General features: G+C 53.5%; 10 protein-coding genes across 10 annotated transcripts; 6 read left to right on the forward strand and 4 right to left on the reverse strand.

Moving 5' to 3' along the window:
* Window positions 1-1,769: 1,769 nt before the first annotated feature.
* Window positions 1,770-5,081, forward strand: J4E90_007084 (uncharacterized protein; the record flags this gene model as incomplete). Its single annotated transcript, XM_051436625.1, has 5 exons — window positions 1,770-2,126; window positions 2,373-2,689; window positions 2,881-3,574; window positions 3,621-3,758; window positions 3,807-5,081. 5 exons carry the CDS (start codon window positions 1,770-1,772, stop codon window positions 5,079-5,081), a joined length of 2,781 nt encoding a protein of 926 aa, XP_051289371.1.
* Window positions 5,082-6,791: 1,710 nt separating this feature from the next.
* On the reverse strand, window positions 6,792-8,450 carry J4E90_007085 (uncharacterized protein; the record flags this gene model as incomplete). Its single annotated transcript, XM_051436626.1, has 3 exons — window positions 6,792-6,838; window positions 6,893-8,034; window positions 8,080-8,450. The coding sequence occupies 3 exons, from the start codon at window positions 8,448-8,450 to the stop codon at window positions 6,792-6,794; spliced, it is 1,560 nt and encodes a 519-aa protein (XP_051289372.1).
* Window positions 8,451-9,067: 617 nt separating this feature from the next.
* On the reverse strand, window positions 9,068-10,747 carry J4E90_007086 (uncharacterized protein; the record flags this gene model as incomplete). Its single annotated transcript, XM_051436627.1, has 1 exon — window positions 9,068-10,747. The coding sequence occupies one exon, from the start codon at window positions 10,745-10,747 to the stop codon at window positions 9,068-9,070; it is 1,680 nt and encodes a 559-aa protein (XP_051289373.1).
* A 1,161-nt stretch (window positions 10,748-11,908) lies between these two features.
* J4E90_007087 (uncharacterized protein) lies at window positions 11,909-13,115 on the forward strand (the record flags this gene model as incomplete). Its single annotated transcript, XM_051436628.1, has 2 exons — window positions 11,909-12,515; window positions 12,568-13,115. 2 exons carry the CDS (start codon window positions 11,909-11,911, stop codon window positions 13,113-13,115), a joined length of 1,155 nt encoding a protein of 384 aa, XP_051289374.1.
* Window positions 13,116-13,280: 165 nt separating this feature from the next.
* On the forward strand, window positions 13,281-15,425 carry J4E90_007088 (uncharacterized protein; the record flags this gene model as incomplete). The annotated part of the gene is made up of 1 exon (XM_051436629.1): window positions 13,281-15,425. One exon carries the CDS (start codon window positions 13,281-13,283, stop codon window positions 15,423-15,425), a length of 2,145 nt encoding a protein of 714 aa, XP_051289375.1.
* A 365-nt stretch (window positions 15,426-15,790) lies between these two features.
* On the reverse strand, window positions 15,791-16,861 carry J4E90_007089 (uncharacterized protein; the record flags this gene model as incomplete). The annotated part of the gene is made up of 1 exon (XM_051436630.1): window positions 15,791-16,861. The coding sequence occupies one exon, from the start codon at window positions 16,859-16,861 to the stop codon at window positions 15,791-15,793; it is 1,071 nt and encodes a 356-aa protein (XP_051289376.1).
* An 827-nt stretch (window positions 16,862-17,688) lies between these two features.
* Window positions 17,689-18,933, forward strand: J4E90_007090 (uncharacterized protein; the record flags this gene model as incomplete). The annotated part of the gene is made up of 3 exons (XM_051436631.1): window positions 17,689-17,719; window positions 17,769-17,910; window positions 17,970-18,933. The coding sequence occupies 3 exons, from the start codon at window positions 17,689-17,691 to the stop codon at window positions 18,931-18,933; spliced, it is 1,137 nt and encodes a 378-aa protein (XP_051289377.1).
* Window positions 18,934-19,339: 406 nt separating this feature from the next.
* J4E90_007091 (uncharacterized protein) lies at window positions 19,340-20,000 on the forward strand (the record flags this gene model as incomplete). Its single annotated transcript, XM_051436632.1, has 2 exons — window positions 19,340-19,569; window positions 19,652-20,000. The coding sequence occupies 2 exons, from the start codon at window positions 19,340-19,342 to the stop codon at window positions 19,998-20,000; spliced, it is 579 nt and encodes a 192-aa protein (XP_051289378.1).
* A 377-nt stretch (window positions 20,001-20,377) lies between these two features.
* Window positions 20,378-21,016, forward strand: J4E90_007092 (uncharacterized protein; the record flags this gene model as incomplete). The annotated part of the gene is made up of 1 exon (XM_051436633.1): window positions 20,378-21,016. The coding sequence occupies one exon, from the start codon at window positions 20,378-20,380 to the stop codon at window positions 21,014-21,016; it is 639 nt and encodes a 212-aa protein (XP_051289379.1).
* Window positions 21,017-21,097: 81 nt separating this feature from the next.
* On the reverse strand, window positions 21,098-22,080 carry J4E90_007093 (uncharacterized protein; the record flags this gene model as incomplete). The annotated part of the gene is made up of 2 exons (XM_051436634.1): window positions 21,098-21,898; window positions 22,072-22,080. The coding sequence occupies 2 exons, from the start codon at window positions 22,078-22,080 to the stop codon at window positions 21,098-21,100; spliced, it is 810 nt and encodes a 269-aa protein (XP_051289380.1).
* Window positions 22,081-23,610: the final 1,530 nt, after the last annotated feature.

Raw genomic sequence — 23,610 nt, forward strand, 5'->3', positions numbered from 1 at the left:
AGCGGTCCTGGCCCGACAATCAGGCTCGCCAGCGCCCAAACGCGCAAGAAGCTGCTTGTCCCATGTGCAAGGCGACCGCCATCGTCAATCTGAAGGCGGCTCCGCCGGCTGGGGCTGTCTGCATGGGGTTCTAAGCTGCAATCTTCAGATGTGCAAATGCAGGAGCTTGAGCCCTGAAAACCGGTGAAGGCTGTGACGTGCGTGATGCAGTCGTCCTGTGTGCCGAGCAAAGCGCGTCGATGCTCATCAAATCCCCAGCGGTCCCCATGCCTGTGCGAGCCAGTGCAAATCAATGCAAAAGTGGATGCCGTCGTCCGGCGCCTTTTCATTTGCCTTGTGCCTTGAAGGCTGAGGAAGCTTGGTCGACGTGTTCCCAAGCTTTGCGCGAGCGGACGCACTAAACCATCAGGCCCCCCGCCTCACGAGTAGCCCTACGCCCATAGCGGGCTGCCGTGTGGAGATTGGGTGAGGGTCAGGGACTGCGGGACCATCTGAAGCCGCTTCATGTCCTCGCGGAGGGACTGCTTACCGTGCTTACGCCTTGGACATTTGCACCTGGACGAATGAACACAGCAAGCCGGTGGGTGCGAGGCGGTCGGCCACGAAGAGTGTGTTACAACTCTCGCCGTCTTTCCCATCGCCGACTTGTTATTCGGCGACGAGATACATTGCAGTTGTCCTGCGTGCTGTAAGGTGTCTGGCGCATGGATCCCTGGTAGGGCTGGTGGGCTTTGACAGGCGAGACTACACATCTGCCGCTCAGTGCACCTAACAATGCCATGTCCACCAATGAGGGCGCAGGGCACCGCGAAACTGTCGGACATATCTTGCTCTGCAGGGGCGAGCATCGCAAACCCGACGCCTGCAACGACGCGATTGCTCAGCATCCTTCGACAAGCTTCTCTGCAAGGCACATCGTATGTCGTTGCGATGACAGCATGGTGCGGTGCTGCACCGTGGTGTAAGCAGCAGCATGGGCACCGTTGCAGGAGGGCTGAGCACGGTCATGCTCCACGCGAGTCTCTATTTCGGGTCCCTCATGGCTCTCCCAAGCCACGCTCCTCTTAGCAGCCAGCGTGAAGTTTGAGGCGGGAACGGTCCGCAGCCTGGCCTAGCGGTGCCCTCAGGCTGTCCACTCGCATCCCGGCCATGTCCCAATTTTGGTGCGCGGACGCCCTGTTGCTCAGTGTGACTGACGGAACCGTTCGCCTGCACGCCCGCAGCCATGCCCGTGGGCTCAAGCCATCGACTTGCTGTAAGATCGGCCAATGCACTGCCTATGGTGGACACCCTGGAAAGCTCCATGTCTACACCCTGGACATGTCGGCTTGCAGCGTCTATGACCCTCGTCAGTTTCCAACCCCCATACTCGAGTACCCTCCTCGTTCGGGGTTGGCTCAGGCACAGCCCACAGATATTTACAGTCTCTCCATCCACAAACCTATCCGGGCGCAGCAAATTCACTCTACAATCATCGCAAATGCCTTGTTTTGGTCCGGCTTTCTTTCCCAATTAGGTCTACTACACACCACGTTAACTCTTCTCCCCTGGCGGCTGTTCCTTAATTCAAACTTCCGTCCCCCGGCTGCCTATCATCATCCCGTGGGAAAGCACCGACTCGTCCAAGACATGACCACTAGCTCATAGCCGTCTATCGTACCACCAAATCTGGAACGTTTAGCACACATTATCCACATCCCCACTTGAGCCTCTGACCCCCGTTGTTCTCCAACTTGGATATATACCATCCATCGCCTCATCCCTCAGTCATGTCCGAACCAAGTGAGACCGGAGGCCTCCCATTGGACTTGAACACACACCAGCAACAGCAACCTACAGGCAGCACCGTTCATCAACCATCACCACCTTGTGTCGACTACCGCAAAACATCACAGTCATCTAACGATCTACCCAAAGCATCCAAGGCCGCCAGCCCTCGCCGTCGTCCTGGAACCACCAAACAAGCGCCGTCCGGCCCCCACACCGGTTCCTCCCGCTCTGAAGAACAGCCAGGCTTGAGCCCTACCAACATGTCATCTCACAACAACATCCATTACACCCGGACTGGGCGTATCAGTAAAGCAAAGAAGGGACTTAAAGTTCATAACTGCGAGAACTGTGGAAGAGTAAGTTATTTTGATTTTATACCTCTTTCAGCCCTACGATGTATGTGGCTAGCTGTGCATGGTCCGCCACTGTGTTATTGCGTCTCATCACACGTAGACGTATCTACGTGACGCTATGCATCTCAACCATTCTGCAGGAAACCTTGCTGACGTACCATCAGTCTTACACCCGCGCGGAGCATCTAAGGTCAGACGGCTTCCACGAAAAGCCGGAATACCACTAACAGTATACACAGGCGACACCAGAAGAACCACGCCCAGGAAGACGCGCTTATCTGCCAAGTCCCTGGATGCGGCAAGACCTTCGTCCGTGTTGATCTTCTCCAAAGACATCAAGAGCGACAGTACGCGGAACCTAGAGAAATCTCAACAGCCATACTGACTTCCAGCAGCAACGAGCCTGCGAGAGACTCTCCTGAGCAAAGTCCGGAAGGCTCACCAGAGCCCACATCCATGTCCTTGCCCGCGCTCGAGCAGCCTATGATGGAAATGACTACCAACTCCGCAAGCACATCCTTCTACGAGACCGTATCTCCCGTGCAGGAGACGGCGCCATTTACAAGGTACAATCACGCCTCGTTTCGTACTCCCAGAACGCCTCAGCGTCTTTCGTTAAATCCCAGTCTCATTCCTCGTTTTTCTCCTCAAATCTCGTCCAGCCCCAAGTGAGTTTCATCATACATCATCGAGCACTTTTTTTTTTTCTCAATTCGTCTCTCAAATTCCGCTTGGATGGCTGCTAATGCTCTTTTAGCCAACCAAAACATCATCGCTCGCACATCAACCGCCAGTCTGGATCAATGTCGGTAGCAATGGAAGCTATGACACCGGCTCTATGGCACGAGCCATACAGTCCCACCCCAGGGTACTCCTCATCGAGTGGGTATGCATCGCCGATCGCATCGACCGACTTCTCCGTGTTTGGCAACCCATCCTATCGAGCACGCACGCCCTCGAACGCATCCATGATGGACCCATCCTGGGGATACCCATCACGATCGCCGGCCTCGACCACCTCAACGATGGCATACACATGGGGTTCGAACGACAAGGGATCAACAGCCCCTAACCTCGCCTACATGAACGCATGCTCCTTCCCTATGACGAACATGTCGATACCGACAAGCATGGATGCGATGACCGGGTACGGACACTTCGGTCCTAGAACACTGGTCCAGAGGGACGAAGAAGAGGGGGTGATGCTCTTTGGAGAAGAACAATATGGTATGGCTTCGATCGCACACACCCAACCGTTTGAGCAATATCTTGACTATTTCTGGAGGCTCTTTCATCCCACTTTCCCCATTGTCCATCGACCTACCACTCTGAACCCGTCACCGATGCTGCGCGCGGCCATGATCGCTATCGGCAGCCAGTACTCGGCCGATTCGAGCGACAAGAAAAAGGGCCGAGACCTCCACGACCGATGCTTGAAATTGCTTGAATGGGTAGGTTAGATGCTTGGGCTTACGATCATCAACTGACTTGTAGCAGAGGGATCTCAAGGGTTCGACGGAACCGGACCGGTTATGCGATTTTCAGGCGATGTTTCTCATTGAGGTGTTGTCTCAGTACCGTGCTCGTCGGGCAGCCAAGGTCTTGTCGTCACGCTTCGACAAGGTATACCACAAGGTAGGTCGAGCGTCATTGCAGGCAGCGACGGTCGGCTAACAACACCAGGCGGTTGAAGGTTGCAGGAGCACGACTTCGAAAGCAGCAGAGCTATTAGCTAGCCTCGCACAACTCGAGCAGGTCACACCGGAGCACTGGACCAGCTGGGTTGAGCTAGCTACCTGGCAACACTTGTTCTTGTCTTGTTACATCCTTGAGTCGCAGCAGCCTATTCTACTCGCCCGCGAAGCTCTGACTTCTCTCATCCATGACAGCCGCTTCGACATCCCCTTCCCAGCGCATGGTTCTCTCTGGGATGCGACCAGTCCCATCGAGTGGGCTGCAGCTGCTCAGCAGTACCCTTACACGCCATCATACGTCGACGAGGTCACTTCCACGTCCCTACCAAGGCCTCTCGATACCTTCCAATCATCTTTCATCCTCTCCGTGCACTACAGTCGCCACAAGGCCTCAACACCATACATGTCCTCATCGACGACCTCAAGCCTCGAACATCTGCTTGACGACGCACCTGCCACTAAGCGCATGCTATCCGTAGCAAGGCTAGTACAAGTAACACCTATTCGCGCCTTGTTGGCTGTCGCATGCGAGTCATGGATCTTCTCCGAGAAAGTCGCTACCGCCCAAGCTTTCGCAGCGTTGAAGACCACCCTCCGCACATGGATCGCACAGCTATGGTGCACGACCGAGACGGAAGGCGCGCCCGTCAAAGAGGCACTCAAACTCTCCATCGACATCCTCCAACAAGCCGTCTCGGAACAAAGAGATCGCATCCCCCTTGAAATGGGCACAGACATGTCCGTCTTCTTCGCCGCCCTGGTTCTCTGGGCTATCACCGTCGCAGCAACTACCCGCACAAAAGCCGCCCATCAGAAGGCCAGACAGCAAAACCGGCGACCAAGCAACTCCGAGTCTCCACCGATATTCTCCCCTACGACATGGGCCTCAGCACCACCAACCTCCTCTTGTTCCTCCACCTCAACCAGCCAACCCCACTCCCCCATCATCTCCGCCACACCCGAAAACCCTCTGTTGTCGCACGCGCAAATCATCATCAATACGATTTCTTTCCTCACAGACACCCTCGCCATGTCCGATACCACGGCTTCCACACACCAGCATCTTGCAGACCATGCGCGCCGCCAGACAGGTTGTATCAGCCTGCTACTGTGGGTCAAGCTTCGTCTTCGTGGTGTTTCACTTGAAGATCAGAGCGGTGCTGCGGCTGATGCGTCTAGTGAGGGGCTGGGTGAGCTTTTGGAGGGTGTGGTGGGGTCTATTGAGACGATTTTGAAGAAGGGGTGGGGGGATTGGGGGATCTGAAGTGATAGCTTTTCTCTTCCCCTTCCTTCTTCTTTCTCCAGGTCCTGCACTTTTGCATTTTGGTCTTTTTTCACACTTGCATATGCTTTCGTCGCGTTACGATACTATATTCTCCTCTTCTGACTTCTCTTCCTTCACTTTCCTCTTAGCGCAGCATTTCGGCTTGTATGGGCAAGAATACGGTCTTATGTTTTGTTTACGGCGGATACCCCTGTTTACATAGTTCTTCTCACGCGTTCACGCTGCATGGCTTGCTTTCTGCGGTATAGACTGCATCTTCCATGATTACGTTTACGTCTCGGTTTATCATGTCATGTCATTTACGCTTCATGTACGAATACTTCTGCAATTACATTGCTGTGCCTAGCTATATACCATCTTTCTCTTCTACTTCATAAGTCACCTGTACATTAGAATCCCGCAATAGAGCTTTCCTATTTGCACAATCTGATTCATCTACCTCGTAAGGCAAGATCAGCCTTATCCAGCTAAACCACCCCTGCGCCTTTTAACCATGAAAGATCATCGCAGGAATCGCAGGGCGATATCCTTTCCTCCATTTACGCCACCTCGGCGGTACATTGTGTGCTGAATCCTGCAGGAATGCATGAGCTTACGTGTGTCTAGTTAGGCAACCAACCTCCACCACCAACAACACCAACACAGATTCCACGTGGAAAAGATCCTCAAAAACATCTCAACGCGGTATACTAATGACGGTACGTAATTTGGTAATTTGACAGACATACGAGAGAAGTGAGCAACTACGACCACGAGAGAAGTATTCACGCCCACCGCCCCCTAACCCACTCAACCTCCCTCTCCGTCCTTCTCCATCCCCCACTCTCACCCACCCTGCCTTTATCTCGCACATACAGTAATTCATCTCCCCTCCGTTGAACACGTACTTTCTCTTCCTTCCCCATCTTCTTCTCCCTCAACAACGCCTTATACTCCGCCTCCCTCTCCCTCATCCCAACCCCCCGGACATACATCTCCTTGTACTCCGTCGGCTGATACCCACCATACCCATACCCATACATTTTACTACGCTCAATTTCGTAAGCGAGACTCCTGTGCGCTACCTCCGCAGAGTGACTGGGCGTGTAAGCATGGCGCATAGGGCGGGCTGTGAACCATGGAGGGAGACATTCGCTACGGGTTTCAGCTGCGTAGGCTGTGTAGCGTGAGGGCTCGGTGAGGCGTGTGAGGTATGGTTTTGTGGTGGAGATGTTTTCGTGGGTGGAGAGGGAGCGGCGCGTGGAGTGGGCGGATTTGGTGTTGAGGAAGAAGGGTGTCATGGCTGTGTGTTGCGTGTATGGAGGATTTGGGGTCAGTGTTGTTCTGGCTGTTCTGGATAGTGATGTGTGTAGATCTGCGTGATATATGATGTTCGGCTTGATAAGTTTGTTGGTGGATGTGAGACTCATGGTTTGCTGGTTGGACTGGTGGTGTCTGGTGATTTGGAGACAATGGGGGAGGGATGTCTTAGATGGTGTTTAGTGGTTTCTAGACACTCAGAGACAGTTCTGGTAGTGACACAGCATCTCGTTGGTTTGACGAGAACGCGAAGAAAATTTAGTATGTAGATGGTTGCATGTGTCGAAATGTAAGATGTCTCCCAAAGGTGATGAAGAATGCATGAATATCGCAAAGGTATACTGCTAGACGTCACACTTCAACGTCCATCCTCCTGCCATTACTCATCCCCTACAACTTCGATCTCCGCTGCAGATATAGCTTGATAGCAACCGCCGCTGTACTTGTTAGCTTGACGAACACGCTTGCCACCACACTCACAGGTCACTTACCAACAATGGCCGCCAAACTCTTCACGCCCAGCAATCCCATAAACCATGACCCCCATCCAAAAGCCCTGCCCTCGCGATCGAAGTTGGGCTTGATGTCATTCATGCCGATGAACTTCTTCTGCTTGGCAGCTGTATATGGTGGGTATCTGACGTCCATGAGACCCTCGATCCACGCTGGTGTTGTGGTAACACTCCTGCGGTGTGTGAAAGTGTCGAAACTGGCTTTGCCTCTGTATGCGCCCTGGCCACTTGTTCCGACACCGCCGAAGGGCATGGTGGGAATCGATCCGTGGAAGAAGCCGTCGTTGAGAGAGGCACCACCACTACGTGTTTGTTTCATGATCTGTTCCAGCTCGGCTTTGTTGCCAAAGGCGTAGGTGCCGAGTGGTGTGTCATGTAGCTCGTTTGCGATTTTGATGGCTTCGTCGAGGTTGGCGACAGGGAGGATGGGGAGGAGGGGACCGAAGGATTCGCTGGTGACCATGCTGTCGTTCATGTCGCTAATCTGAACGACGGTGGGTTCGATGAAGAGGTCGGATTCGTCCATTGTGCCGCCGAGGACAATCTTGCCGTTGCTGTCATCAATCATCTTCTTCATGCGCTGGAACTGGCGCTCGTTGACTATGCGACCGTAGTCGGGTGACTTTTGGGCACCCTCTGGGTAGAACTCCTTGAGCTGCTTCTTCATCTCTTCGATGAATGCTGGAACCATCTCACGATCAATGAAAGTGCAGTTGTGACTGAGACAGACCTGACCGGCGTTGAGTGTCTTTGCCCATAATAGTCTCCTTGCAGCAAGCTTCATGTCTGCATGCTTTGTGACGATAGCAGGATTCCTGCCTCCTAGCTCCAGTGTCAAGGGTGTGAGGGTCTCGGCTGCCTTCTTTGCGATGATCTTGGCGACCATCTCTCCGCCCGTGTAGAAGATCTTGTCCCACTTCTGGTCAAGTAGGGCGGTTGTCTCGGGGATGGCGCCCTGGACGCACGTGTAGCATTCGGGGTCGAGGGAGTCGCGCATGATCTTCTCGATGGCGACGGCGGCATTGGGGGCGGATTCGGAGGGCTTAACGACGGCAGTGCATCCTGCGGCGATGGCACCGATGAGAGGGCCGAGGGTGAGTTGGATAGGGAAGTTGTAGGCTCTGGTCTCGTCAGCTAATATCCCTCAACATGCACGCGCGACATACCCGATGATCAGCGCAGTACCCAATGGGTCCTTCTTGATGCGCGGGCGAAGTGGCATGTTGGTCCAGGGAATGTCCGTCGCCTTCTCGTCCTTGGCAAAGCGCGGGACGTTGTTGGCCATCCAGATGCAGTCGTTCATGCACCACGAGATCTCCGTCAGGTATGTCTCGAACGACGGCTTGCCCAGGTCGCGCTTGCACGCCTCCTTGATGAGCTCCTCATTGTCCTTGAAGCCCCAGTACAGCTTGCGCAACTGCTGGATGCGGTACTCGAGCGGCTTGGTCTTGTGCGAGAGGAAGCTGGCGCGGACTTTGGCGCATGTGGGCGCGATGTCGTCCATGGGCGTGTGCTCGAAGGGTGCTATTTCCGCCATTTTGAGCTGCGATGGGCGTCCTGGAGGTTCAATGGAGAAAGTCTTGGATAGGCCTGGAGCGTGGAGGCAGGTTCAAGAGCTAGGGAGACGCCAATGGCGGGCTATAAGGTCTAAGACTGAGGTGCAGGGCGTCTTGACGGCGTGGTTTCACAGGCGCGCAACTGTGCCTCGGTCCCATCCGGTTGGTTCAGGAGCGGGGCTCGCTCCAGTACCGACTAGTGCTAGCGCAAACCTCCCGCGGCCCTATCTTCCATGTGTTCGTCCGTCGACCGAATCTACTTTCTTGACAAGCTACTCTCGGATCGGAATCCTTGGCAATCGTTACATATTACAATACCTCCAGACTGATATCGAGATGCCCCGACAGGGACGTTCTACCCGCACTGGTTTCTGATACTTGTTATTTCTTCCGGGCTTCGCGCTCGAGCTTCAAGTCTTCACGGGATACCTTTGGTGTGTACATTGAAGGATACTTGTTGTTTGTTGAGACTGCTAAACTATCCATACCTAAATACTTGGTACACGAAACTAACATACATGACTGCTGCTTGATGTCTAGCTCATCACTCCTCGGTAGAGAATCCATATCCCACACGTTTTGTTCGATGCGGAAAGCTCTACGAGAAGAACTTTGGCTTCACGTATACAGCCCCTTCAGGCAGCACACAGTACTCCCTGTCACCCGAGCCACGACCCATCCTCAAACTAGGAGCCAATGGAGCAACTGAGAAGACACCCTTGATGGCGATGACGCAAGGACGACGACGTCTCATACACCAGTCGCATGCGTACTGTCCCGCTTCACCTTCAGCTGGCCACTTGCACATCTCGTTCAGCGCCTTCTTGAACAAGCACGTCCATCTGCCTTTTATACCATTTGCCTTGCTGTGTTCCACCTTGTTCATGTCACGGTCAAGTGAATTCAGGGCGTTGAGGGCCTTGAAGATGGTCATATAGGCGTCGGTACGCACAGAGGCGTGGATGGCGGTGTCGCCGTTATCCACCTGGATCTTGATCGAGAAATTTCTCGGCACCTGCTCTTCAGTCAGGGTACCGTTCCTGATGCCCATCAGGAATCCTTCGATACGAAAGTTCGAGGGAGACGAAGATGAGACGCTGTGCTTCGCGAGTGTCTGGGCAACGACGGCTGGTTGGGACTGCAGTAGTCGGTAATCCGCATTAGTACCATTTCCAGCCGCAAGAGTGCCCAATTTGCGCCGCTTGACGATATCCAGGTATTCGACGACTGTTGGAACGATGATCTGAGTCTTGATGTCCTGCATAGCATCTTTCTGGAGGTCGGGTACAACCTGCCACATGGCCACCAGGGACGGATCCGCATCTCCAGCGACAACATCGTCAAGCTCAGGTTGTAAGGAAGATGGCATCTCCGCCGCATAGCCTCGATCGTCTGTTTGCAAAGGCGCTGATGCCGAGCGCTTTCCGAGAACGACGCCACGAGGAGCAGATCCCAGAGCGTCGTGAGCTGGCTCGCTCTCCAATTTGCCTTCTGCGTCGGACGGATGTGCTTGAGTATGCATCATACGAACATCCTCCTGCACCCCGCCTTCGAGCCAGTCATCCAAATGTGAACCTGCTTGTCGCCTCTCCCTAGCTCGCAGAAGCTTCGAGACCTTCTTCTGCGCCTTGTTGATTTGCTTGATTTGTTGGCCCAACGCTTGCACACTCGCCATTGTTATGAGATCTGGGCGAAGGAGCATCGAGCGAGCATGCTCTGAGGGAGTCGCCGTGGTCACTAGTCCCTCATTGTGCAGTCCTTGAGCCACCACATCTTCTAGGAGAAACAGGCCAAGTCGCTTTTTATGACGGAAGGCATTTGCCTCCTTCTTCGACAAGCCGGTCGGCTCGTTGATGCGGTACAAGGCTGTGATGATCATTCGAATGTCCTCAACCTTCGGAAGGTCTCCGGAAACATACCAGTGTTCGGTGAAAGTAGAGCGTTGGAAATCCTCCAAATCATTTGTGGCCTTGATGTTGTCCTCGTCTTGCTTTTCGGTCAGGCGTCCTTCAAGCACGCTATGCGTATGTTCGTAGGGGTTTGCGGGCTCAACATCTTCTTGCTTAATGACTGCGTCCGTTGCCAGTTTATGACGGGTGTATTTGGAGGGACCTGAGGTTTCTTCAATCGCTTGCTTTATCGGTGGTTGGGCGTCACGAAGTCGATGTGTAAGGTCGAAAGAACTCGGAGGTGGCTGAGCTACCAGCTGTCGCTTCTTTTCTCGAATCGCGCGCAGCGACGCAACAGTAATCGGTGGTGAGGTATCTTGCTCCGCCATTCTGTGCGAATCCTCACCGACGGTGGCTTCGAGGCGGTGGTATCCCTGTATGGTTGTGTGTGGGAATTGGGCGAGGTGGTGAAGCTCATTTGTTTGCCAAGACAACGTGGGATAGCAGCGGTGGAAAGAGCACTCGTGGGCAAACGGGTGGCCCTGCCCCTCACGAAAGTGATGCAGTTGCTACAGCAAGAATGTTCATTGGGGTACAGGCAACCACACCTCGTCTGGGAGACTGCCTGCGACTGGTTCTCCGTATATGCCGAATAAAGCATCATGCTGCTTCATGTGAAGGCATCTGGGTATGGGCTCTAGCTTCCGAGATCGACTCACTCACAACATCACTTGTACCATGAATTAGCAGGCTGGCAGGATCTGTTCGCTGCTGATCGATTTCCGTCTCTCGAAAGTTACAGGCGTACGCCTGGCTCCCTGCCACGACCCCAGTGTGGCACATTAGACCTCATAAAAGCGATGACGTCCAGGCAAGGACCGAGCTACACCGTTACCGGATGAATTTCAAATGAATCTTTGTCATACCGAGTGCTGGGTAGATTACAGGCATGAGCATATACTTGGGGTAGGATGGGTGGTTGCTGACGCTGGGCGCCTCCGCGGGAAAGCTCGACGCTAGCTTGTAGACTACCTAGGTAGTTCTCTTTAAGCGATAGCTCCCTTTCGAAGACGCGTCCGATCAATTGATGCTAGAACGCGTCTAGCTATGAGTTCATCGCGTCCGCTTTTCTCACGCTACCTCCTCCACACATCGCGTCTGCTTGCGAGCCATCTCGCCCGCGATCATCGTCTTCGTCCCAAGTCTGTAGCGATGCGCATCCAATGGAGGATCATCAGAGACGCGATATTTGAGGCTTAACATGAGTGCAGTGCCTGCGACTGATTGTCAATGATGCCGTGCACGGCTTACTTGTGGCTGTATGTCGTTTACACGCATTTGCTGACATTTCAGACATAAGGCGTCCTTCCCTACCATCCGCGCTTGCTGCATGCAAGATTATAAATGCGGTGCATTACAAAGCGAGAAGCTTACACAACAGCACCTCATGAGATGTAGAAATACCCGGAGGACCTGGCGACGTCGGACTTCAATACAGTTGTACTTGCTACTCCAGAAAAACTCGTCCTTGTTTCGATTTTTTGAGCAAAATGGCATCAGCGATCCGCCCAGTTCGTGCTGCGCTCATCGGGCTGTCTTCCTCGGGAAACTCATCGTGGGCCTCGGCAGCCCATCTCCCAGCATTGCTCACCGAGACTGGACGCTCAAAGATCACCACCACCGCGCTGGCTAACAGCAGCGTTCAGGCTGCAGAGTCCGCCATCCAGAAGTACGGACTTCCGGAGCACACCAAGGCACATGGGTCGCCAGAAGATCTCGCAGCTGACCTTGACATGGACCTCGTCATATGCAACACCCGGGTTGACAAGCACTACGAGACAATCCTTCCCAGCATCAAGGCAGGCAAGGACGTCTATGTCGAATGGCCAATCGCCAGCAACAGGAAGCAAATCGACGAGATCGTCGAAGCGGCCAAGAAGAGTGGATCAAGAGTTGCTGTGGGCTTACAGAGACGATGGACACCACCAGCTGCGAAGCTAAGAGACATATTGGATAGTGGAAACGGTAGACTTGGTAAAGTGCTCAACTCAGACGTGCGCGCTTTCGGGGGCACAAATGACAGGGAGACGATGCCTACTGGTCTGAAGTATTTCTCTCAAAAGGATATCGGCGGAAATGCTATCGTGATAGGTGTTGGTCATGGCGAGCATCACTTTCCACATTACCAGTCGTTACTAACTCTTAGCAGTGCTTGACATCGTACTCTCAGTTGTAGGCCGACTTGACGCACAGTCCGTTTATTCGAAATCACAGATCCAGCGCCCCAACATCCGCATCCAAGACCCTCAAACCAAGCAAACAGTTGAAGAAGTAACCACCGACGTGCCTGACTTCCTAGCGGTCCATGGCACTATAGCGCAATCTCCTCTCACTGCCCCAAATGCAACACTACCCTTCCTGTTCCGTCGCGGTCAGCCCTTTCCCGGTACCCCAGCTCTGACATGGACTATCAACTGCGAATATGGCGAGATTCTTATTACATCTGCCACGCGTATGACTTTCCAAATGAGTGAAGGAGATGAGCCGGTCGTGATACAGGTGCACCATTTCGATACTCAAGAGGTGGAGGATGTAGTCTGGGATTGGAGCGATATGCAGAAGAAGGTACCCGTTATTGGAAGAGATGTCATGACCAGTCTTTTCGCGTTCGCGGAGGGCAATGCCGAAGGAGAGGGATGGGTGGGCTTGGAGGATGCAGCGACGTATGCGCAGATGATTGATGGGTTCTTAGAATAGTAACAGGAGGACCAAATAGGTTAGAAGCGGGGGCCCACTTTTTCCCTTGAACGTGTGTGAGCGCGTCTCTCACGTGCAATATCGCAAAGTGGATCCGAGCTCACCAGGTAATCGCCCAACGATTTCACAACGCCGTCACTCTTTCCTGTTTGTCCCACTCACACGATGGACGAGACCGGATCTCGACCGCCCCGACAGTCAGAAATGACGCCCTCGAATGCGCGTACGATAACTAAGGACCTGCCAGTCAAGTTGGCCTCGCTTGACCAAGCGCTGCAGCCATTTCGCCATTCCTGTACTCACACGGATCGAATTCTCGATGTATTTGCTTTGATTCTCCAGCGCGTTTACGAATGTCGCCAGAAGTATCCGGATGCGCTGCCATCAACAGAGTACCAACAGCACATCCATGCCCCATGGATTCAAACTTTACAGTGGCTTCGCGATCCCGAAGCCTTTCGCTATGCCGACCCGGAATCACTGCAAGTAGCGCAGCTGATGGCCAAGCAAGACCCAGTCCGCATCTGGTTCGAGCTAGACTCGTATGTTCGACAAGATATCTTCGGTGGCAATCCATACGACGTTGTGATAGATCTCGGGCTAGGGTACACCAAAGTCAAAAGGGGACTGAAGTGGCTGGTTGACTGCGCTACTCTCAGTTTGTCAGAAGAATCTCAGTGGTCGAAGGAGAAAGATACTGCGATGGCAAATTTGACGGCTGTCGCAACCTGCGGGCCGGTCTACGGTCTAGCGGAGTCGAATTCTGCTCTCGATTATTCCCACGAACTTTTCGGCCCCGGAGGCGTACTGTGGTCGGTAATGGAGGTCTTCACCCGCGAACCGGGTAACTTTAGCGGTATTGTGGGTATACTGGACATGGTCATGCAGCAGACTTTCAACGTTGCCCTCCTTTTCAGGTACTCTTATGAGCACGATGATCGTTCGAGTAATCAGAAACCGGCATACAAATGGTATGCAATGGGCCTAGAGGAAGCGCGGACGAAGTACATATACTCTGTGGAATGTCAAGATCCTCAAGCACTGATGCCATATCATGTTCGAGATGGCCTAAAGAACATCGACTTCATTGGGCTTTGGGACACTATATGGGAGAAGGCATACGATATGAGTCTTAATTTCGATTCCGATCCACTAGATCTGGAGTTCAACATGTCCCTTTGGGTTGTGGGACAAATGAGGCTTCCATCCTCCGATCCTAGACCCTGGATACCGCTCGCCAACGTGGCTCTTATCACCGAAAGGCGGTGTAAGGAGTATGAGATGAGCAGAGAAGGCGGTCTGAATATCGCGCCAGTTGACCTCTATACACCTGCAGGAGATTTTCATATACCAAATTTCGCCAACAAAATAGACGTAGAAGCTATACTACGCAGCCGAGGACCGCGATTCTCGTCGACAGGGCGGGGTCATCGCTTCTATGATGAGGATGACGACTCGGACACATCCGATGCAGATGACGAAGAACACGAATTCCCAGGTTTCACCGTCGACGATACCGCCAGCGTCGAACCTTACGGCCCTACAATTTCTCTCATTGATCTTGCTACTGACGCAACAACAATCCCCGAGGATCAATGCTGTACAATCTGTATGGAAGATCATGTCGATGGTACTAGACGCTCGGAAACTGTGAAGCTCAATACGTGCGGACATCTGTTCCACTACGACTGCATCTTCGAATGGCTCAACGGGACGTCTTCCAATAGCAACCTTTGCCTGGAATGCCGTATTCAGTTCAGCGAGCAGCGTAGACCGGTACGACCAATTCAGCCGGCATCAGTGTCGTCCTCAGAATCTGGTGATACGTGGGTGGTGTCCAGCGACGAGTTTGAAGATGAAGAAGAGCGAAGCCTTGAGCCGATTTCCCAGCAAAACCGAGCTGATGGCGATGCCGTGAACGAGACGGAAGAGACCTCAGCTCACGGAGATACACCAGCTCAGCCTGCCACGACGGGAGAATCAGCTTTGGAATACATGACCCTTCCGCAGAGATTCATAGTGTACGAAGGCGATGCGAACCTGGGGGATAATGATGAGGAAGAGGACAACGACCACGAAGACCTCAACGACTCTCACAACACCTCCTCTTCTTCTACTTCATCCCCAGATGCCGGACTCAGCGATCCGCAAGAAAACGTATCCGTTCCCGCAAATACTAGGCGGCAGAACCGTATTCTTAGCATTGATTACAGTGCGATTTGGGACGGACGCGCATTCTCAGACGAACCAAATGACGAGGATGAAGAAGGGTTTGGCGAATGGATGGACGATCATGACAGGTTGACCTAGTCGCATGATCATTAGTACGAGGCACCTGGTCGGTATGTGGACGTGAGTCGAAGAAGATGAAGATATCGGACATGACGACTGGGGTGACATCAGGAGCGAGAATCGTACAAGGAAATAATCGTGCCAACGACGTGGGTAGAGTTTCATAGCACCTCCTTCGAAGGAAAATTGAACCTCTAGAGCCTACGTTGGCGTTGGGTCGCCTATTTTGCATGTTATCATCTTAATGGAGGCTGCAGACCTGTTTAGCTCTCTTCTTGTACGTGGTGATTAGCTGATGAAACGTCCACCTGCCACATTGGCCTGCCCTGGATGTCGTGTGTATTTCATGGTGTAGTATCATGTATTGTGCATCGTCTTCGCGCTCACTTAATAACTAACGGTTTCGCGCCAACCTTCTCCGCTTCCGCGTTCAAAGCATCAACTTCCGCTTGCACCAACGGAATTCCAGTCTTCTCTCTTTCCTGTTGTTGCAGCTGCTCGAGCTCGCCTGGGAAGTAAATCCTCTCCACACCCGCCGCCTTCTCAGCACCCGTAACCCTGTCATACAGAATTTGCATCCTCTCCCTGAAGTCGTCCAAGCTCATGAAAAGATCAGGTTTCACTGCGACAAGGAAGTGGCCAACGTCTGAGGGTCTAGAAGGGTCGTAGGGATTCGTAACGTCGCCTGCGAATGCGGAGCCGGAGAGTACACCGGAGAAAACGTCCATCATGACAGCCAGACCCGAACCTTTAGGTCCTCCCATGGGCAACATCACGCCGCCGTCGAGTGCGGCCTCTGGGTCGTCTGTTGGCTTTCCATCTTTGTCGAGCGCCCAATCCAGAGGTATCTTCTCACCCCTCCTCTTCGCCTTGTAAATCTTTCCTCTGGCCGCAATGGACGGCGCCATGTCCAGAACGAACGGTTGGTCTTTCCCCGGCGCACCGCATGCTATCGGCGAAACACCTAGCAGCTTACTCTTCCCGCCCCAGGCCGGCAGCGCAGGGCTCGAATTGGTAAACACCAGACTCATCATATCGGCGTCGAGCGCTTTCTGCACGACCCAAGCACTCATACCGAAATGATTCGAATGCTTGATGCTCGCCATCCCAATACCATATGTCTTTGCGGATTCGATGCACGCAGCCATGCCGGCGTCTGCAGCAAGGAAGCCGAAGCCATTTTTGGCGTCGACTTGGGTAACAACTGGTGTTATCTGGGTGAGAGTAGGTGTTGCCGCGCTGTTCAAGACGCCTTGTCGTACCCGCTCCATGTATGACGGGATTCTGTTCATGCCGTGAGTGTCGACGCCGCGGAGGTCGGCTGCTATGAGGCATTTGGCAACAATGCTCGCGTTCTCAGGCGCGACGCCGTTACCGACCAGAACTGAAGCTACGAAAGATTGTGCATCTTCGGCGTTGACGTAAAGCTTCTTGTCTGATGTGGGTTCTGTCATGTTTGTATTGGATGCTGAGGGTTGAGCTGCCAAGGTGACGAAGGAACGAGAGACTGCTTGGTATGCTTATCTCGTATCTTATATGATTCTACCAGCGGAATAGTGAGTCACGGTTTTCGGAAAAGCATCTGGTCACTAACGCGTTCTGTTGAGTTGCGGAGATAGCTAGGGGGGGTTGTCTGAGTCAGCGCATGTAGACTAGTGAAGACAGACTTCCCCGCCGTTCCCCGCAATCCTCAATCGAACTTCATAAACCTCAGGATGGAAGACATCAAGCCTGAATCAAGCTCAGACTCCTGCGCGTACGAACCGAATTTGCCGAGAGATAGCATTTAAGCATTGTGAACGAGTCGCGACTGACTTCCTGCTGACCGCTGATTGGACGCAGGGGAGCGCAATGGTCAAGAATGGATATGATGGCCTCACTCAGTGAGCGATACTCCGAGCAGGTTGTGGTACTTTAGCTGTCGACGATGACTGAGTGAAAAGTCTCGCAGTGACCTCGTTCTTTCCTGTTTCGTCTCCTAGGTTGTCTCGGCCACAAACAAGACCACAACTGTTTCGGCGCCACTCCTCGCTCATGAGTGTCTTCCAGAGCCTTGATCCCTATTGGAAATTAGAATAAAGGAACAGAGGTCTACCTGGTGAGAACGAAGTCGTCGAAATAACTGGACGCAGCCACTGCGACTTCCTCTTTCCCCGCCAAGCCGCACGTGCTTGCTCACAACCTTGGAAGCGCGGGTAGCTGCACTCACATCTCACCTCTTGCCGCCTCAATTCACGGAAACCCCTGTCGAAATCCCACAGAACTCTCGAAATTCGCAAACATGGACGACGAAGGCCCTAAATGGCGTCTTGGTATGTTGTGCCGCATCCCTTTCTCAGTTTCTTGGCTAACAACTTCAAGAGCAGGCGAGTACTGGCCGCGCAACCTGTAGTCAGGCCGCCTGCAAGCGCAGCCAGATCAAGATCGCGAAAGGAGAGCTACGTATCGGTACTCACACGCTGTTTGAGCCAGAGGCTAGATGGTACATGGCCTGGCGTCACTGGTAAGTCTACCTTCGTCTGGAGCCTCCTGCGCCTACTATGTATGTACTGACATGAGAAGGGGCTGTGCGACCAAGCATCAGATCGCGGGCTTGAAGGAGACCACCGGCAACGATCCGACAAAGGCACCCGGCTACGATCGACTCAGTCCAGAGAGCCAAGAGCAAGTACGGCTAGCCTTCGAGGGTCAGCCGGTCGACAAGAACTTCAAGGGCATCCGAGAAGACCTGGCCAAGGACGCTCAGCGATACGCCAAAAAGTACACTGATGTCAGCTTCTACAAGGTCGACGTTGCTGGTCGTGCATGCGCTTGTCGTGGCAGCGACTGCCTGTCTCAGAACGTGAAGATCACCAAAGGTGAGCTGAGGCTTGGTCTATCCGTCCCGTTCGGTGGCGAGCACGAGAGCATGGTCTACAAGCACTGGCAGTGCATGTCAGCGTTCGACTTGGAAGAAGTGGTTCGCCGAGTCAGTGAAGACATGTTCGATGGCCGTGACTCCCTTTCCACAGAGTTTGAGGAAGTCGTGACCGAGACACTCGAGACAGGCAAGGTCGTTAAGCCACCAGCGCCCAAGATCGAGTCGCGTGCGAAACCAAAGAAGACCCAGGCCCAGAAGAAGAAGGCCAAAGATGAGGCAGAAGAAGACGCCGCGGACGCCGCAGAGACCAAAGTCAAGGCAGAAGATCCGGAACACGAGGTGGAACCACAGCCGAACGTCGCCTATCCGCCCTCGCCGCCGCTCGAGATGGAGAAGGCACCAAGCACAAGTAAGGTCGGAGGAGCAGTCGATGCCCAGCCAACTGAGAATGGAGCGACCGTCGGTGTCAATTTGGGAGAAGCAGGAGTCGATGACGCGGTGAAAGCTACAGATGCAGCAGCGGTTCCCAAGCCCAAAGCCAAGAAGACGCGAGCGAAGAAGCGTCCTATCCGAGAGGTGGACGCAAGCGAGGATGAGCCCGAGTACATCCCCAAGAAGTCAAGAAGCCGCTCCACTCCGTTCACCGGTACTGCTGGTCTTGCATAGCGCGATGGCATTCCGACCGAACATGCGATCAAGTAGGAGAGCGTGTTAAGGCCTGAAAAGGCAAAGGAAATGACAGCGAGGTGACAACTAACTGAACATGTACAAAGAGCACATACATAGCTGAAGGAATCTATAGCAAGCTTCTTGTGAATCAAAATACCCGCGCGATTGATCTTGACCAAATCGCGACACTGTCGTAGGTCGCGTTGACTTCGCGTCACAGCTAGTTCCCTGACGCACGACCCACCTGAGCTCGAAGTGGCGCATCCTTGCCGCAAGCTGTCCTCCCCGCAACACACCCACTACCAACGCAACTCCACTTCACGAACCACCCTATCTATTCTCCTTCGCCAATCACCCAGGAATTACCTCGTTTCAAGAGCCTATTCACTCGATAATAGCCACAATGCCCGGCAAAATCATACCCGTAACCTCCGCTTCGCACTTCTCTCAACTTCTGTCGCAATCCAAATACACTATCGTCGACTTCTACGCGGATTGGTGCGGACCATGCAAGGCAATCGCGCCAGTCTTCCAGGGCTTGGCAGACAAAGAGACCAAGCCAGGCAAAATGCAATTCGTCAAGGTGGATGTGGATAGCCAACAGGAAGTTGCAAAGAAGTATGGCGTCAGCGCGTACGTACACCCCCGAAAGACACACCTGCATGCTAGGATGGAGGAAACGGTGGATTCATGAGCTAACATAAACACTGTCCAGTATGCCAACCTTCCTCGTCATCAAATCCACCTCCGTCGTCGAAACCATCCGCGGCGCCAACCCCGCAGCCCTCACGGCCGCCGTCCGTAAAGCCGCAAACGATACTTCTGGCCCGGGTGCTGCCTCCGCTGTCTTCTCGACCAAAGGTCGCACACTTGGCTCCGCTTCAGAACCCAGTCGGCCGGTCGGCGAAAGCCCATTTGCCGGCCTACAAAGGATGCTGACTGGTAATGGCGGACTGAGCGATGTGGTGATCAGGTTTGCAGCGCTGTACTTTGTCAGCCTGTTTGCGTTTGACTCTTTCAAGGCCGCGGAGGAGAGTCCGTTCAATGTTCGCGCGAGGCGGTAGAAGAGGGCGGGGAACACGGAGTGATAGCACCTATGCGGAGGTTCGGCGTTTAGGATAAGAGCGTGGCGTTTATGGTATACCATTCTTAGGTTTAGTGTTTTCGCAATATTGACATTATCGCCAGCACGAGTATCGAAGAGCTCGGTCGACCTTCTAGGTACTGCTGGCTACGACATCATATTCACATTTCGATCTTGAATCCACTCTGTAGCTAGTAAGATCGCTCTTGACTCATCCATCTTTCGCATTTCCCTTTGATTCTCAGCTTGCCTTGAAATCGCCAGAAGGAAAGCCCACGTGTGACCATCCATGACTATGTTATAAAGCAAACTTTGCGCAAACAATCACGATATAGTCCCCTTATATCCACCTCTGCGATGCCCTTACTTTACCAAACGCAGAGTCTACAAATGATGGACCCGTCTTCCGGCTTCACGCCCAAGAAAGCCCTTGCCAGCTGGACGCACGCCGAACTTCTAGAGAACTACCGCGAACTCTACGCAGAGTACGACAAATACGCAACGCTCGCCGCGCATTTCGACGGCTCCAGATTGCCCTTTGGACGAGAGCGCACGCTCCACAACCTAGTGAATGCACGAGCGAAGGTGGAGCATGATATCAAGAGACTCAAGAAGACGTACCAAGAAGAGCGTATGAAATTCGCGTGTCAGAATCTCGATGCGAAGCTCCGTGAGGCACTCGAACAAAGTCGAGACACATTGGCAGCTGTCTTGGATGAAGATCGCCGCCCTCCGCCTGACAAGCTCATGAAGGAGAAGGCAGAGTTGCAGAACGAGAAGACTAACCTGTTGTTGCAGTTGCGAGACTTGTTGTACAGATATAAAGAGCTGCTGGAGAGTAGAAGAGAAGGAGAAAAGGATTGTAATAATAGTAATATACAAGAGGTGGAGAGCGAACGGGACCTGCTTCGAGAAGACCTCGATATTGCTCGGGTGGAGTGTGAGAAGTTGAGACAAGAGGTAAAATACCTTGAGAGTGCGCTGGGGGTAAACTGATAGGTGAAGGGAGTACGCGGTCGGATGCGGGAGTGCATTAATGATATCTGGGCAGGATTACATAGCTAATAACAGTCCAAATCAGTATCTATAAGTAAAGACTGGTTTACTAGACGATGAGCTCGAGCCACTCGACGAGGGTCTTTCCCCATTGATCTCAGCCTTGTCCTTCTTACCCAGCACAACCCTTTCACACCAAGAGCACCAACTCCTCAGCTCGCCCTTCACCTCTCGCTCAAGATACTGAATTGACTTCTTCTTCTCGTCCTCAAACAGCTTAACGCATTCGCCGACGCGCACCTGCTTCTTGTGTTTGACCTTGAGCACACCGCCGATGCCTTCGATCTCCTGTGTAAGGTAAGAAGAGCCCCTCCAGCGTTCGGGTGACTCAGGGGTTTGCGATCTCTCTTTCTCGATGGTGTCGAGGAGGTTTTGCTCGCAGGTCTCGTGCTCGACGATGTGTGCGCCTAGGCATGCGGAGCCTCGTCCGCATTCTACGCCCTCGTTGCCTTCGCCGAGACCGATGCCTACGCCGCCGTGCATGTGGCTGTACATGGTGCGCCAGCTCCAACCGCGGACGTAGGTGGTATCGGCGTTTCGCAGGTCCTTGCCACATGGCGCGCAGAGCCAAACTACATTGTCGCAGTTGCAGGGTGTACGCTCGAAAGCTGGCGCCGTAAAGGCTCGCGGGTTGTCACCATCAAAGAGCACTGGATGTGTCTCTGGTGACCCGGGTGGCGAGGGAGACGTCGACAAGGAGCGCTGCTTCTGCACAGCCATGAGCAGTGGGAGGGGCGCTTTGGTACACGTGCGACATAAACGGCGATGGCGCGCTCTGAGCGTGGGCGTTGGTGGTGGCTTCATCGTACAGTTCTGCAAGACCTGTTAGCTCTATGCCCTTTCACTTGCATCTGGATGTCGTACCCGGCATACGACTTTCCCACACCGCTGGCAGTCGCCCACCATATCGCGGGCGCATTTGCCGACGCGACCAGTCGTCAAGCGGCTCTGTAAGACATGTCGCCCCTCGTGCAGTCGCGAACCAGGCTTCTCACTGAGGTCATCGTCTTCATTCTCGCAATGAAGCGTATGTCTGACCAGCTGGCTGCGATATTCGAGCAGATTCGCGCGAAACTGCCTGCAAGTACGTGAGAGGTCGTGAAGCGTGTTGAGGTCGAGCTGAGCAGCGAGCTGACTGACTATCCTGCATAGTTAATATGATTAGCATACATCAAAGCGCGGAATCAAGTCCATGCTATGGCTGGAGCGTACGGATAACAGCTAAGTGCCGCGCTGAATCCATTGATATTCGGGTTCGGCCTCTCGGCTGCTGTCGTCACGTCGCCTTCATCAAGGGAGCGACGCGGCGGACAGACGTTGAACCGGCCGGAAGATGGATGGGGCGTCTCTAAATTGGGCAGTTCATCGTCTCCCAGATCAACTAGGACCACCATGGTTAGTAGCTACAAAACGAGTGTGCAGCATCGAAGCCAGACAGGGCTTGAATGGAGAGAAATGAGAGTCGTGATGGAGACTGCGATGCCGGAGTCATGACGAACTGGAGACACGCTCCGTCGCGTTGGTGGGGGGCTTGGCGGACAGCGGCTTTGCTTCCGTTCGTTACGCGTCGCAGTCGTTCGCTCTTCACTCGGCCCGTGACGTGGGTCTATCATCGTGACGCGAGCTGTCATGGTTCTGGAAAACAGCGAATACATCACCAATCACACTGGGTTCTCGGGTTATCGGCACGCAACGAAGGAATACAGTACCAATATCACCCGAATGCACGTCTACTACGGGGATCCAGACCGACATGCCAGGCATTCTCAGAGCCTCCTTGGGAGCCGACCGCAACATTGGCTGCGGTTTCCCCTACAGTAGCCGATCGTTATACGGAAGCAATTACTGGTGCAGGCACAACTAGTCATTCTGAATATGCTGACGATCTGTCTCAGATTCAATTTACAACTAACTATACAGCCAACCACTTCAACGATATCCACGTCGACTAAAACCCTGACGACCGTACCCACGCTGCCCCCAATCTGGCTCACGCCCAGTCAGTAGTGGTCCGTTCACCGCACGCCCAGTTCTCGGATCCCAACTTCCAGATGCCCCGATGAAATTTCTGTCGCATTGCTCAGGTGGCGGGTGAGTATGGCATCCTTTGGGGTTCACTGGCCCGTACCAAATGGCATCGTGCGGTAGCCCATTCCTGACTTCCCCAATCTCTGCTACTCGTCTCGCGGTCTCGCTTTGACCATCCATCGCTCGAATACTGTCAGGGTGCATGACCTGCGCACGCACCGTTCTTAATTCGTATTTCGAGTTGACCAAGTCCTTGCCTAAGATATCCATGCATCGCTGGATACACTCTTCTCTCTGTATCTCCTGGCCTTGAAGATATAGGATGTGTACACCGTCGTATTGTGCGTGGTTGTCAACTTCGGCGTGTGAGTATGCATCGCCGTGCGTTTCTGGTCGTGCGCACCGACAAAATTGGCCGTCAATGAGATTTCTATCGTAGCCGGTGTAGTGAACCCGTGTCTGTCGTCGGTTGACTACTTGTTGTTGTGGAACAACTGCCAATTGTG

This window comes from Alternaria incomplexa, assembly GCF_024043165.1.
Source record: "Alternaria incomplexa strain BMP 0042 chromosome Unknown scaffold_10, whole genome shotgun sequence".
NCBI lineage: Eukaryota > Fungi > Ascomycota > Dothideomycetes > Pleosporales > Pleosporaceae > Alternaria > Alternaria incomplexa.